We start from the raw sequence: 13,510 nt of genomic DNA on the forward strand, positions 1-13,510 counted from the left end.
AACATAAACCATGGCTATTTGTTTCATTGGGTAGTGGGTTGCATTGTTTAAATCGCACATGCTGTTATAGGACATGTCTACGGCCCCCAGAGATAAGTATCTGGACCGAGAAAAAGAGAGAAGTACGAGGCAAGTTTTTCCGGGGAGATGTAGTCATACTAGGCTTCCGGGTTAGACTCATGACCCTCCACAAGTTTTCATCGGATCATGCGCCTTCCAAGTCCCCGTTCGACCAGAGCCCTCCCCTCCTCCTGGTTTCACAGCGGGTGAGTGACCACCGGCGGGCGTTGGTTAGTGGTTAGTTAGGGAAACGGGGCCACAGAAAAGAAGGGAGCCCAGATATGCACTTGTCATTTATCTAACAACTACACAATCTATCAGTCTTGGATTACAGCATTCTCTCGTCGGTTTTCACCAGCGTGGGTGTGATCAGTAGCGAAGGATTACCCTGTAAGCAGAATGAACATTTATTTGGAAAATATTCAAACGAGGTTGTAGCAACAGAAAGCAGTACCTCAAATCAAGTGGACCCGTGTAAGGAAGTAAACAGGGAGATTCAAGGGTAGCAGCCAACGGGTTACCAAAGAACCTTGTCGACTGTATAGTCCTTTTTCTTCAAACAACATGACTTCTCATAAAGTCTATCATGCTACATTAGAAACCTAAAACCTGTAAATAAAAAATAAAGTAACCTTGTCTATAATTTGTGGCATCAATGTGCTTAATGTCTATGATCTAAAAGAATAATTAAACTCAAACATTAGATAGACTTAAGTGCAGAACAATACTTTAAATACATATAGGACTGCAACAAAATAAGTTCAGTGACATGACAAGTAAACTTACACACTAAACCACCAATCGGTTATGTAAGGTTCTCTAGAAGATGGAATAAGAAATTGGTCCATGCTTGGGTTGCAATCTGGCAAGTCTCATAGAATGATTCAGCCGATAATAGTGATGAATCCTAATAAAAGATGAGAAGATTGACTATGTTCCAGCAATACTTTACTAAAGCTAGCATTGGTTGTTACCACTCTCTGTCATTTGGATGACATATTCTGTAGGATACCAACACAATAGTTGACAGTACTGGCTTCATGCACCTTTCACATTTTTTCCTGGAAATGGAGGAGAAATAATGATGTTATTAAACACATATTCAGTAAACAACACATGCAAAACAAATTGCACAGGAAATCTAGTCAATTTACCAACGAATTCATTGGTAATTTTCGAAGAAGATAGCTGTAGCTGAACTTTTGACAACGAACCGCCATTAGCCCATATGTGACACAACAAACAACATTCTTTCACGCCATCTATTTGACACGTTCAAAACTCAATATCTAAAGGAATGACCTTAGATAGTCACAAGTCATAAAAGTAATCAAAAAGACCATTTCTCTTTGCTTAAATTAGCACGGAATCTATAGAATTCTACAGAGAACAAAGCTCACTTGTTAGTTTCATGCAAATTTTCCGGAAGTATACCGGAAGTAAGGGATAGCTCCTTAACCATTGAGCTGTCGACAAAATAAACCAAAAATTCATGATCTACGTGAAATTTGGGGTCGATTAGGTGTAATTTAAAAGAAATCCAGAATTTGGTCAAAATCGAAATTTTTCCTGAACTATAGTTCAGGATAATTCTCGAAACCGGAAGTACGCGAACGTACAAAAAAAAACATGAACTTTACCACACATTTTACGAGGATCACGAAAATGTGGTTCTTTTGTGCGTCAGATGAATATTTATTAAACTATTGACAGAAATGAGAAAACCGGAAGTAGAAAAAAATCACATTATTAAAAATCTAACAAGTGAGCTTTGTTGCTGAAACAGAAACTGGCAGTTATCACCCAAAATTTCGTTATTGTGGAAGCGAGAAATTTCTTCAGAGATGTGCAAAGTAAACGTTACTAAACTAATGCTTCTTACAGTGGACTGCATAAACGTAACTAAACTGATGCTTCTTTTAGTTAAAAATCAAAAATGATCAAAGGCTAAGCTGTCTACAGTGTCTAGCGTCAGAAAGAAGAAACGTTTAAAAGAAACATAAAACTTAAAAGTTAAAAGCAATGTCCGCTCTAGCTCGTTATCAGTTAGTACTTAATTGAAAGATCCAACAAACAAAGGCAAATATATTTGATAGTTGATACTCACGTAATAGTCTCCCCTCCAAATTTATATCTCGTCTTTAGTCTTCACCAAAAAAAGCCACCACCGCAGCACCACACAAAACAACAGACCGAGACCGCAACAGACGAAATCGTTAATGGACGTCAGTCCAACTTCTACAGTGAGGAGAAGGACTCTTGACATTCGTTTATGTGCCTTGTCTATGGCATCTGTTAGTGATTCCAGACGTTTTAGCACCCGGGCAACAGCACTTGGACAGTGGATTGCTGAAAGGAAAAATACGAGTTGGTAAGGTAAATCTGCCAGTTGTTCAGATTTTTTTTTTCTATTCGTTAAAGTGGTTTACTACAAGGCAACAGCAAATGTTAAGTCAAAAAAATATGATGGTAAAGTTTAAAAACCTTTCCACACTATCTTGTCTCGCAACAACAGCATGTTCCTGGCTCATTTGATCCTCACTCTAGATACTGGCCATGTAATGAAATTGGTTAGGCAGATTGAAGTCCTTTCATTTTCTTTCATTTCCATGTTCACTGTTATGTGTAATTTTGAATTAGGACTTCACCAAAAAGAGAATTATCTTACTAGGAAACTTGGTGCAGAAGTAGTTGATTGACAATTCTGGATGTGAGATGTTATTGTTATTTTTTTAACTTCTTCAGTGGGCCTGGCCTGTGGTATATCTATTCCTGTTTGAAGCAAAATCTGTCTTTTTCCCTGCACTGATGGTTGTATGATGTTCAAGCCCAATGAGGAGATGGTGATAAGTGTGCTTAAAGCTGCTACTGTCCTTGGTGGCATATTTCAATGTGTTGTTCGTCTGTCATGTCACATCCATGCAACATATAACATATAAGGATAACGAAACGTAAGCATGGAAAATAAATAGAAGATTATCAATGTTGTATTTGTAAATTTTGCTATGACCGTATAACGTACTATATATTTCAGGTTAATTTCATTTTTCTTGTTAATTTATTCTTTATTATAATTATTTTCCATGTTACCAATTTAAGCTCTTGTATCGGACAAGGTTTAAATAATTCACTTTTTACTTTACTCCTGCAAAGTCCAACCAATCAAGACAGGGGGAGACTCTGCCCAGGTAGATTCCCTGGACATGGAAGAAGAGAGAAGAGTGCGAGACAAGTTTTGCTAGGTTCGATTAATCATAGTAGGATTCCTAATTAGATTCATGATCTTCCAAAAGTTTTCATCGGATCATCAACCTTTCAAGTCCCCGTTCGACCAGAGCCCTCTCATCCTCCTAGTTTCATAGCGAGTGAGCGACCACCGGCGAGCGTTGGTTAATTATTAGGGAAACGGGACCAGAGAAGAGGAAGCCCAGATGTGCCATTATCTACATCATAACCTACTTCAATCGAAAATGAAAAATTGTTATCTGACGAAGAGAATACACTTAACACAAACAGTCAGAACACCAACACACTCCAGGATAACACCGCCACCACAGACTCCATGTAACAGCTCAACTTGATTTGATAGCACCTTTCACCGGCTGGCCGCACCCAAAAACCAAGTTGTGTAAAACAACAATGCAGAAATATCACCTGGCTGTTGAACCTATTTTACAAACTGAACTAGTGAACTTACTATTAAGGAACACATTTATAATGTTTAATTGAAAAGAGTAAAATCTAATTGACAGGAGTAAAGTTGAATTAAGCACTTGGTCAAATTTGTTATGATGTAAGACATTTTTCGGAGGAGTCGAGAGTAAACAAGATTTTCGAATTTCACAAAAAAATGTTGTAATTATTAAAATTAAATCATGTAAAACCACGCCCAATGATTCACGTATATTGAAACTAAGATGAAACAAAATCTACTCTCTCGTCTTTAATCACCGACATTTATAGCTTTCTTTTAACGAAATTCATAAACATTATTACCTTGTCTACAAGCAGCAAGACACACGAGGCCAGTAGGAGGTACAACATTTCGGCAAAATGTACAGGTAGTTTCAAGTCCGATGATTTTGGCAAAGTGCTTTTTACATGCTAAATCACCCACAAATTTTACAAATCGATATTTTACATTAATTAAACATTAGATATAAAAGCAGAAATACCTTTCAATTTTCAATTTTAACAAGGTAAACGTCAAGACCATCAAATTTGGCTGCGTCTTGGAACAGAATGGCTGAATTTTTCCGTCCTTGAACACACCCGCGTTCCCTGGTGGACATTTTAGCCAACTATAGCGACAGCCAATAGATTTCTGTTCAAATGACTGAACGGAACGACTGGATATTGCTTGATTGCTTGCTGGAATTCGTCACGCCTTCCACTAGCTGGCACGAAACGAATCAAATGAGGATGAAGACTAGATTACTCCAGCATATTTCCCTATGACACAACACACAAATGATTTGATTAGCTATTTCTAACTTTCCTTATTTTTTCCAACATAAAAATCTATAATATTAACAGAGAGCTTGGGATTCAAGAAAATATAAAACACAATTGTCTGAAGAAATAGAATAACTTTTCTGCCTGTGCGCCTGTGCCTGTGCGGCAGCAGCAGCTGTTAGGGTTGGAGTTCTGACTAACTTTGTCATCAAACAGTTAAACATGTTGAATCTAAAGGAAATGTGTCAATTAATATAAAATTGTTTCTGGTTTCTGCAAAATGGACAGCAATGAATCCATGTGATCAGATAATTTTGCCAAGTGGAATTTAGCTTTGGACAGGAAAAGCTGTTTCACATGTAAAGCACATGAAGATAAAACAAAAAAGCAATTATATCATCTTTCTTTAATTAAGGCTTCAGCACTAAATCTCTTTTTGACTGGTCCTTACATTTCTTTACATTTTCTGACATCTATATTGAAACAATCTAATTCTAATCATTAAGACAAAAAACCTGTAAAAAAACCATGTGTCCAGAGAAGCTGAAGAAGGTAAGAAAAGCAACTGTAGATTCACCAACACCAGCATAGACAACAGCAGCTTGTTTCGCGTCAAGCACATCTTTCACCATCTACACATTGGCAGCAAACACAATCATTCAACAGCTTGAATTAATCTAGCAATCAGAACCTTAAGGGAAAAAGATTGAATTACCTATGGAAGCCGACAGTAGTTACAAAATGAAATTAGCATGCCAATGACTTCTTCCAAAGGTGCTTCAACATTTTTTTTTTGTAATTTTACAGCTGGAACAAAAACCCATTTTTTAAATCAAATGTAGTTGAATCAAAATTAAAATGTAATGAATTACCAAAATAAGGAATGTACTGAATAAAAATACTACAACATCTTAATTTTGAAAAACGAATATCAAAATAGTTACCATTGCATTAAAGTTTCTGGTACGAGACGACATTTCGGCATCCGGACAGCAATTTCAGGCCACTTGGCCAGATGACACACTGGGAGTGGGACTGAAATTGTAGGCAAAACCACCTATAGATCCACAAACAAATACATGAACATTACTATTTAACATACACAGTAGTAATGGAGAAAATCTAAAACAAAATTACCTTTCCATCTTGATGATGAAAAAGGTTGGAAACTCGACGTAATGGATACAACACCGCACAATCCGCACATTGTCCCGGAAACGAATGACGTGGTTTGGCTTTCAAAGACCACCTCTGGTTGACGAATTCGAACCCCACCTATTGACAACATGACAACTTCACAACCTTAACCACTGCTTAGAATGCTTAGAATCATAAAAATGGCCAACAAATTGATAAAACGTAGAACAAACATTAACCGTCTTCATCCTATTACTTCAAAACGTCGCCACAAGGAAAATCATCACTTACTGCGAGTCTGCGACGAGATGGATTATTCTGCAGATTGCAGCCGATATTGGACTTCTTCTTTAATCAACAAAGAATTCTTTTGCAGTATTAATGGATGTGCAAAGACATCTACTTGTTTGCTGTATATTTGTACAACACCACGATGATGACTTAAATACTGGCGAGACTGACACAAGATGCCATCTCATTTTCTCGTAGTAACAACCGAAAGGGGTAGGCCTACAGCTGAAGTAGAACCTGTAAAATAACAAAAAAAAAAAAACAGCATTATTTCTACAGTGCACAGATTCACAAAGATTTACTTATAACTAATATATCTAATTTACTTATGACTAATACATTTATTGGGTTGTTTTCAAAACAACTTGATTAATGACACATCTAGGCTATGGAAGAGCATGAAAGCCATGACACGCAAGTACTCAAGAAGAATTTGAATTTCTCATTCATCAGACCAAAGTTGTTCCAAGAATAATCTCACTTGGTTTACTATGAAATTGAAAAAAGAAAAACAGTGTGTTAAACGCTACCCAACAAACAGAATGAAAAAAAAAAAAAAACTACTTGCCTTCATTAATTATTAAGGATGTGTTGAGAGAAAGATGCCAGATTAAAGCAACACCCCACTCATAAGTAAACTTGATTTTACACGGTGATTCCAAATGCATGTGCCACACCATCACATGATTCACATGTCACTCCAATTTGGTGACCCAATAAACAGTCCCAATAAACACAGCAAACTTTGGTGTTTCCATTTTCGAGTTTGGTGAGTTCCTCCAATAAGGCACATTAAAATCCTAAAGAATAAATTACGTGACGAAATCATGTGACGAAACGTACAACATGCTGCAAGAAACATTTTGGGAAAATGTACTGCAGTTTCAGGCAACGTGATGGAATGGAATCGCAAAATATAAATTGGAGGCTGTTAGCTGTTACCTGTAAATTCACCACACAAAAACTTTACATTCAATAATAGCCTTAAAAAATACAAGCAGAAATTACCATTTATCTAACGAAAAATGACGGGAATGAATGTACTACATTTCCTCGTCGAATGCCAGCAGCCATATTGAAAAATTGAAAATATCGTTCAAGGCGCAACGTTGTCATTTTCAGTTATGCAATTAAAAACGTCCGCATCGGTAACTGGCATCTCCGCAATTGCAGCAATCAGCCAAAGCGGCAAAAGTCCAAAAGTCCGACTGTGTGAACTGTGAATACAAAATGTTCAGACTTCAGAGCTTAATGGCAAATTTTTAAAGTGATTAAAACACAATTGTGTTGGAATCTTGAATAAAGAAAAATCCGTACCAGATTCGAGATGTCATGTCTATGATTAACAAATCACGCCACTACAGCACACCTTGTTACCTTTATTGTTCCGTTCCGGTTGACTTCGTCTTTTCATGTGACTTTGTATACAGAAAGAATAATCATAAACCAAGAGACAGGATAAAATATAAGTTGTCTGGGATTTGGGTTCTAGACTTTCTTTATCTTCACGCAGCTAAAATTCGATCGGGCTGGAAAGCACAAATGTAATCAAATAGGAACGTGTGGTAGGGAACGTATACTGACGCGCCATGAAAGACTTGGTTATGATCTTTTCGGTATCAACATGCTGTGTAATTATTTTAATTTAAGCTTACCAATCAGTTAACCTCTGAGTTAACTACTCTTTAAAAATTATTCGTTAAAGCTTGGCGATGTCGCAAATTAACTCCAGGTTGAAAGCCTCCTTCTGGCTCTCCCCCCAGAGGGAAACTGTCGACGCATACTCATCAAGCCATTACTTTTTTTATCGTATGTCTTTTTACCGTGAAAATAAAGTTAATGAAGACATTTTATAGTTTTTCCATTCTACTCAATCCATTCTACTCATTTAAATCAATAAACTTACGTATCCTTTAATGTGAAATCCAACGCATTTTATTGGGATTCACAAGCAAAAATATTATTCAAGAAGCTAGCCTGTTGGTGAAATAAGATTGATTCTAGAAAAGAGAGGATCTGATTGTTTTGATTCTATGAGTCGATTAAGTAGTTCAATTAAAGGGCGAGGTTTACAGGGGGAGCGACGGACAGTCAACTGACGTTTAGGCTCCTTGCCAATGCTGGAAGAGAGCATTCCCATTTTACGAGCAACACTAAAGAAAATCAAACGTTAATAAATGTCTCGATTTTTTTTTTCTTTGTAACTTACTCGTGAATAAACTTCCTCTCTTCACTGGAAAACTCACTGGAAAATACAATATTATGGACTGAAGCGCTGTTTTTATAATTCTGTAGGTAGCGACGAATACTTTTTGCAAATGGTTCAGCATTTCTGGAACCGTCGTGGTAACCAATACCCTTTCTGCCAACAACCACGTCAGATCTGAAAAAAAGGATTCATGAAATATTTTAAACTAATAATTTATCATATAGGCCTACTAAGAGAAAAAAACATTAATTTACTTTATCGGTTCGACAATTCCTTGCTTTTGCAGTCCAAGCCCGGTCCCCTCAGTCCAACCCATCAATTTCATCATTCTCATAGCAGACGTAGACTGAACTGGTTGTGTGATGGTAGTCTCACCTTTTGATAAGATCTCAAAAGCGTGGTCAGTGGAACAATCTTGAGTTGAATTTGCTTTCCCTCTCATAACTTCTTTTGTAATCTTAGTACTCAACATGTTTTCAGCTCGTGTTAGCCTGGCATCTTCTTCTTGCGACATGAAGTGCCCAACTGAAACACACTTGGTGTCAGTTACAACAATTTGGTAGTGGGTCTTTTCCAAATTGATAAAGGCCAGTTTAGAGACATTTTTTGCAGACAATTTCTGATTTTCGTGAAGCGACGACGCAATTTTTCTACCATCCAAAAGAAGAACAGTTTCCCTTCGCATAACAACAAAATAATTTTACATGAATTCCACAATAACCCAAAATTTGAAAATAAATATAGATATTTACCATTTCTTCTGATTATCCGAAAACTTTGTTACGACTTGTAGCTGAACAGCAGATAAACGGGCAGAATTTTCAATTATTTGTCGGTAATTTGGTTTCGAAAGAGTATCGCCAGAGGCACTCCGTGTGACTCTTGTTTTTTCCTTCTTAAGCATTATTATTACGAAATTTGAAAGCTTTGGGTTTGTAATTTCAACTATTTTATCAGAAAACGGTTAAAAATAAAGGTTTCATTAATATTTCATCAAAGGATTATACCACTCTTGTTTTTAATTTTTTTCTTTCTACAGATGGGTTCACCAATTTCCTCTGATTGACGAGAAACTTGCGAAGAATCCCGCGTTACCATACAGTCGCTGTTGGATGTAACATTGTCCGTGTGTGTTTCTTCAACAGAGCGAGCTACTTTTTTCTTTTTCCTTTTGCGTGATTCCGTTTTACTGTCATTTCCGTTTGAAGCTACTGTTAACGTATTCAATTTGCTAGTTTCTTCTTGTTTTAACGTGGTTTCTTCTTTTACAACAGCGCTTCTACTAGAAAGGATAGCAGACAAGAAATATGATGCGTTTGATTCTGCAATTCTCATTTCTGTTTGAGATTTCAATGTGCTAGCATCAGGTCGTTTACCTAGAAGAGTAAATATTAATTTAAACCAGTCACATTTTTTATGTAAGTTTAGAAAAAAATACAAAATTCACTGTTATTAAAACTTAAAAATTTTGGTCTGAAGTCAGAACACAAACTAACAAAAGAAAAAAACTAAAGGAAAGAACTGAACACAGGCTATACTACAAGGAATGAAAGGCTCCAAGGCAAAATTTTGGAAATGAAATCTTTTTATAAAAAAAAAGCTTGCCATTTGCTTTTGCACTTGCAGCATCAGTACCACCAACAAATGTCCTCTGCAGCCTAGACTTCTGTCGTTCCCTGAATTCTCCAATAATCTCCTGTGACAGTTCATTAACAGTTCTCATCGTTTCAATAGGATATCTAAAGAAATAACAAAAAATAATCAATGTTTCATTTCAATTACATTAAAATTTAATGAGATACTTTGTTCCCAAAAATTCCATGTTCACCAAAACCTGAGCAAGACATACAACTCGATCTTCAGGCAGGTTATGCTTATTTGCCTCCATAAACTTTCTTCTCATTTCCCATTGCTCATCTGGTTCATATTTATTCCTGGATCACAGATTTAGGGACAGATCAGATTAATATCTAAGGTTAACCTACCTATAACTCGCTACATGTTGATAAAATCAATTTTACTTTTTATGTTAACCTACCTATAACTGCTGATATCCCAATCTTGTTCCATTGTCTTAAAGTAAAAAAGGTTTCTGATTTTATGATATACTGATACAATTTTAAAACTAAAGAATAGCTTCGGGAAGTCTTGTTGCTACTGAGCAGTCTGTGTTTTGACTTCAATGTTCACTTCAATTTCAAGCGTGGTATAAATGGTCTGCTAGACTGCTACAAAGGTGATACTAATGAGCATGAACGAAATTCGAATGCTGTCGACTGTCGAGTGTCGACTTAAGCACTTGCGGAATGCGGAGTTGCAAGTTGCAACTTGCTTTTTCTATTTTCTCCGATGATTCTGACCTTTTCTTACTCCGATTCGCGATTTTTATTTTGGGGCTTCTAGCATGCTTCTAGTATCTAGTCCTATTTTGATATTCATTTATAATAGACCTTTTTCACAATGCGGAAAGTCGGGATTTTACAATCCGGCAACGCCGCAATCGGCCATCTTTGTTCTAATTAATTTTTCCCCGTGTAAATTCCCATAAGGAATCGGGGTCCCTTTACTTTTAATTCATTTTCTACTTATTGGTGTCTTCAATCCAATATATTTCTCGTGGATCTTGTTCCCCGAATAACTGGTAACATTTTCATGTATGGTAAGTATTACTTGTGGCTTATATTAATTATGTAATTTGAACTTTCATTAGGTTGTTTTGATTCTGGAATGTCAAAACCAAAACAGACATGTTGTGTGTTTGCCGTTTGGCTGCGGTAACAGCTACAATGTTTATGAATCTGTTACTGTAAGTTTTGCATCCCAAAAGTTTTATTGAACATCCACAATATGTGGTAACAATTCCCTCAAAAGTATTTGGGGTTAACTAGTTTAAAATTTACTAATTCAACTGCTTTAACATTTAGTTTCCTAATCTGACGAAGCATTCACTATGATTAGGCTACCTGATTCATTATCGTTATTTATTTATCAGTTTAAGAATACTCACGATTCTTTTTTCTAGAGAAACATTGTATTAAACGAGGTGAAAAGAAGTTTTTAATACAGATACTGAAGATGTGACACTGTTTCAACTAGTTATTGTCTTTTCATTTTTCAATACTTTTATTCGAAGAACCAATGCCTGGTTTTCTAATGCAAGAGCTGTGTTGCAGGTAGATGGATGCTGCTCGTTTGTTGATTCACCAATTTGTTGATGTGTAAATCAAAGGTGTTCTGCATTGGGTATCTCCAGCATTATCTTTCATGACATCAGTTACTGCATCTTTTGGAACGTGTGGGTGTCTATGGGAGAAAATGATGAAATATGTTAAATAATGTTTGAAATGACATAATCAATATAAATAATATACCATCCTCTTACATCTTTCAACATATACTAGCAATCTGCCTTCTTACAGAGCGACTAATTCTTTTAACAGTAGCCATCCCAATGGAATTATTCTCATGATTACGTGTTGGTGCCAGATGCCCAGTCAACATCTTTAGTTAAATACATAACTTGGCTGACCTATTCAGACACACAAACACACAACATGTCTGTTTTGACATTCCAGAATCAAAACAACCTAATGAAAGTTCAAATTACATAATTAATATAAGTCACAAGTAATACTTACCATACATGAAAATGTTACCAGTTATTCGGGGAACAAGATACACGAGAAATATATTGGACTGAAGACACCAATAAGTAGAAAATGAATTAAAAGTAAAGGGACCCCGATTCCTTATGGGAATTTACACGGGGAAAAATTAATTAGAACAAAGATGGCCGATTGCGGCGTTGCCGGATTGTAAAATCCCGACTTTCCGCATTGTGAAAAAGGTCTATATTCAACATTCAATGTTTTTCTTGATGAACATCTATCATCTATGCAATAAAAAGAATTTTTTTGGAAGTGTTGTCGACATTTGTTGTATTTCCCTGTAAATCATATATAATGATTTTTTAATCAAACCTGTCATTGAAAAACAATACCTGATCAAATTAATATGAACCTGAAACACTGTAGAGGAATTAAGTCAGTATACACTCCTGCAACCTACTACACAAGCTGAAAGGGGGAAAAATTCAAACTTCAACAGATAAAATTCTGCAAGGCTTATACACAATACAAAGTGTATAATCTGAAAAGATTAAGCCTGCAAAATAAGTCCTGAAGCTATTGCATTATTTAAGGAGAAGAGATGTATCACCCTGACAATTGATTATTCATTCATCAAGCTAAAAGCAGATACTCACCAAAACAATGTTCAAAGCTTATTTGTATGTAAATTAAGGTAATGTAAATTTAAAAATTAAAAGAAGTTCAAGAATCCATGTTATGTATCAGGTTTCATCAATGATGATGCATTGCAATAATTAGGCTGTCAATTTCAATTTATGAATTATCAGAACTGTAAAAAATGATGCAGCAAATCACATGTCTATTTGCGACTGAATTTAGCATTAGCAGCTGCTGCAGCCCCCACAAATGTTCTCTGAAGTCTTGTCTTTTGTCTTTCTCTGAACTCTCCAACAATATCTACCGATAATTCATTAACAGTCTTCATGGTTTCTAGTGGATATCTAAAAACAATCAAATCTGAAATTAGTTTACATGCTTAATTTCAATTTCATTATAGACATACGTTGTTCCTAAAATTTCCATGTTGACGAGAACCTGGGCGAGGCAAACAACACGATCTTCAGAGAAAAGAGTTTTGTGTGTTTCCATGAATTGCTTCTTCAATTCCCATTGTTCTTCAGGCTCGAACTTGTTCCTGTTTCACAATTCAAAGTTTCAAACATAACTAACAAAAATTCAGAATGATAAGCTATCGTTTACAAAGCTTACTTATACTTCTCGATATCCCAGTCACCGTCCATTTTGTTAAACAACCTTCAGCAAAATAATTTAAAAAGACAAAGAATCACAATGTCTCGCCTTGTAACACGCTTTTTGAAGGCAATTTGGGCTTGTCAAAATTTCGCTTTTGATGCGGTGACTAGTTAGTCTGCTATGAAAAAAAAACCAAGGTCTTGGCTAATCAGCAGGAGGACATATCATACGCTTGCTGAATGCAATTATATGATTCACCGCCGTCGCGCTGCTCACTCCCAAGTGAAAGGGGGTACGATGAATAAGTAAGACAAAGCGGTTATCATCGGTAACAAAACAAAACCCCGAAAGTAACAAAGACATGTCGAAGTATGGAAAACCCAAAGTTACTGTTACTACCCTGACCTTTACCTAAATGATGAAAATAACGTCTTGGGATCTAGCAGCATCTCGTCATCATCAACCTTGACCGCTATCTGCAGAAGAAAAGAGAAAAAAACCCAAAACTTTCACT

The 13,510-nt window shown here is 36.1% G+C and overlaps 2 protein-coding genes and 4 long non-coding RNA genes across 14 annotated transcripts; 1 reads left to right on the forward strand and 5 right to left on the reverse strand.

The window, feature by feature from the left end:
* Nucleotides 1–394: 394 nt before the first annotated feature.
* On the reverse strand, nt 395–2,859 carry LOC124199773. 3 transcript variants are annotated; one of them, XR_006876997.1, is made up of 6 exons: nt 2,545–2,859; nt 2,168–2,409; nt 1,035–1,121; nt 847–967; nt 515–669; nt 395–448 (listed from the first exon to the last, which is right to left on the reverse strand). It is a non-coding gene; the product is annotated as an uncharacterized LOC124199773 (long non-coding RNA). The 3 variants fall into 3 exon arrangements; XR_006876995.1 differs by lacking the exon at nt 2,545–2,859 and having other exon boundaries at nt 2,168–2,532; XR_006876996.1 differs by lacking the exons at nt 2,168–2,409; nt 2,545–2,859 and adding an exon at nt 1,215–1,512.
* A 166-nt stretch (nt 2,860–3,025) lies between these two features.
* LOC124199772 lies at nt 3,026–6,431 on the reverse strand. Of its 7 annotated transcripts, XR_006876990.1 has the most exons (10): nt 6,283–6,431; nt 5,944–6,180; nt 5,653–5,790; nt 5,460–5,572; nt 5,231–5,322; nt 5,031–5,147; nt 4,236–4,512; nt 4,057–4,164; nt 3,594–3,727; nt 3,026–3,515 (listed from the first exon to the last, which is right to left on the reverse strand). It is a non-coding gene; the product is annotated as an uncharacterized LOC124199772 (long non-coding RNA). The 7 variants fall into 7 exon arrangements; XR_006876988.1 differs by having other exon boundaries at nt 3,026–3,727; XR_006876991.1 differs by having other exon boundaries at nt 3,026–3,739.
* Nucleotides 6,432–6,608: 177 nt separating this feature from the next.
* On the reverse strand, nt 6,609–7,179 carry LOC124199775. Its single transcript, XR_006876998.1, has 2 exons — nt 6,952–7,179; nt 6,609–6,885 (listed from the first exon to the last, which is right to left on the reverse strand). It is a non-coding gene; the product is annotated as an uncharacterized LOC124199775 (long non-coding RNA).
* Nucleotides 7,180–7,855: 676 nt separating this feature from the next.
* On the reverse strand, nt 7,856–10,432 carry LOC124199768. The gene is made up of 8 exons (XM_046595704.1): nt 10,191–10,432; nt 9,955–10,086; nt 9,758–9,891; nt 9,160–9,528; nt 8,905–9,097; nt 8,407–8,829; nt 8,153–8,326; nt 7,856–8,096 (listed from the first exon to the last, which is right to left on the reverse strand). The coding sequence occupies exons 1-8, from the start codon at nt 10,220–10,222 to the stop codon at nt 7,916–7,918; spliced, it is 1,638 nt and encodes a 545-aa protein (XP_046451660.1). The 5' UTR covers nt 10,223–10,432; the 3' UTR covers nt 7,856–7,915.
* Nucleotides 10,433–10,594: 162 nt separating this feature from the next.
* Nucleotides 10,595–11,233, forward strand: LOC124199776. Its single transcript, XR_006876999.1, has 2 exons — nt 10,595–10,793; nt 10,863–11,233. It is a non-coding gene; the product is annotated as an uncharacterized LOC124199776 (long non-coding RNA).
* A 1,249-nt stretch (nt 11,234–12,482) lies between these two features.
* LOC124199771 lies at nt 12,483–13,362 on the reverse strand. Its single transcript, XM_046595709.1, has 3 exons — nt 13,012–13,362; nt 12,806–12,937; nt 12,483–12,743 (listed from the first exon to the last, which is right to left on the reverse strand). Exons 1-3 carry the CDS (start codon nt 13,041–13,043, stop codon nt 12,602–12,604), a joined length of 306 nt encoding a protein of 101 aa, XP_046451665.1. The 5' UTR covers nt 13,044–13,362; the 3' UTR covers nt 12,483–12,601.
* Between the last annotated feature and the right edge of the window lie 148 nt (nt 13,363–13,510).

This window comes from Daphnia pulex, chromosome 8 (genome assembly GCF_021134715.1).
Source record: "Daphnia pulex isolate KAP4 chromosome 8, ASM2113471v1".
NCBI lineage: Eukaryota > Metazoa > Arthropoda > Branchiopoda > Diplostraca > Daphniidae > Daphnia > Daphnia pulex.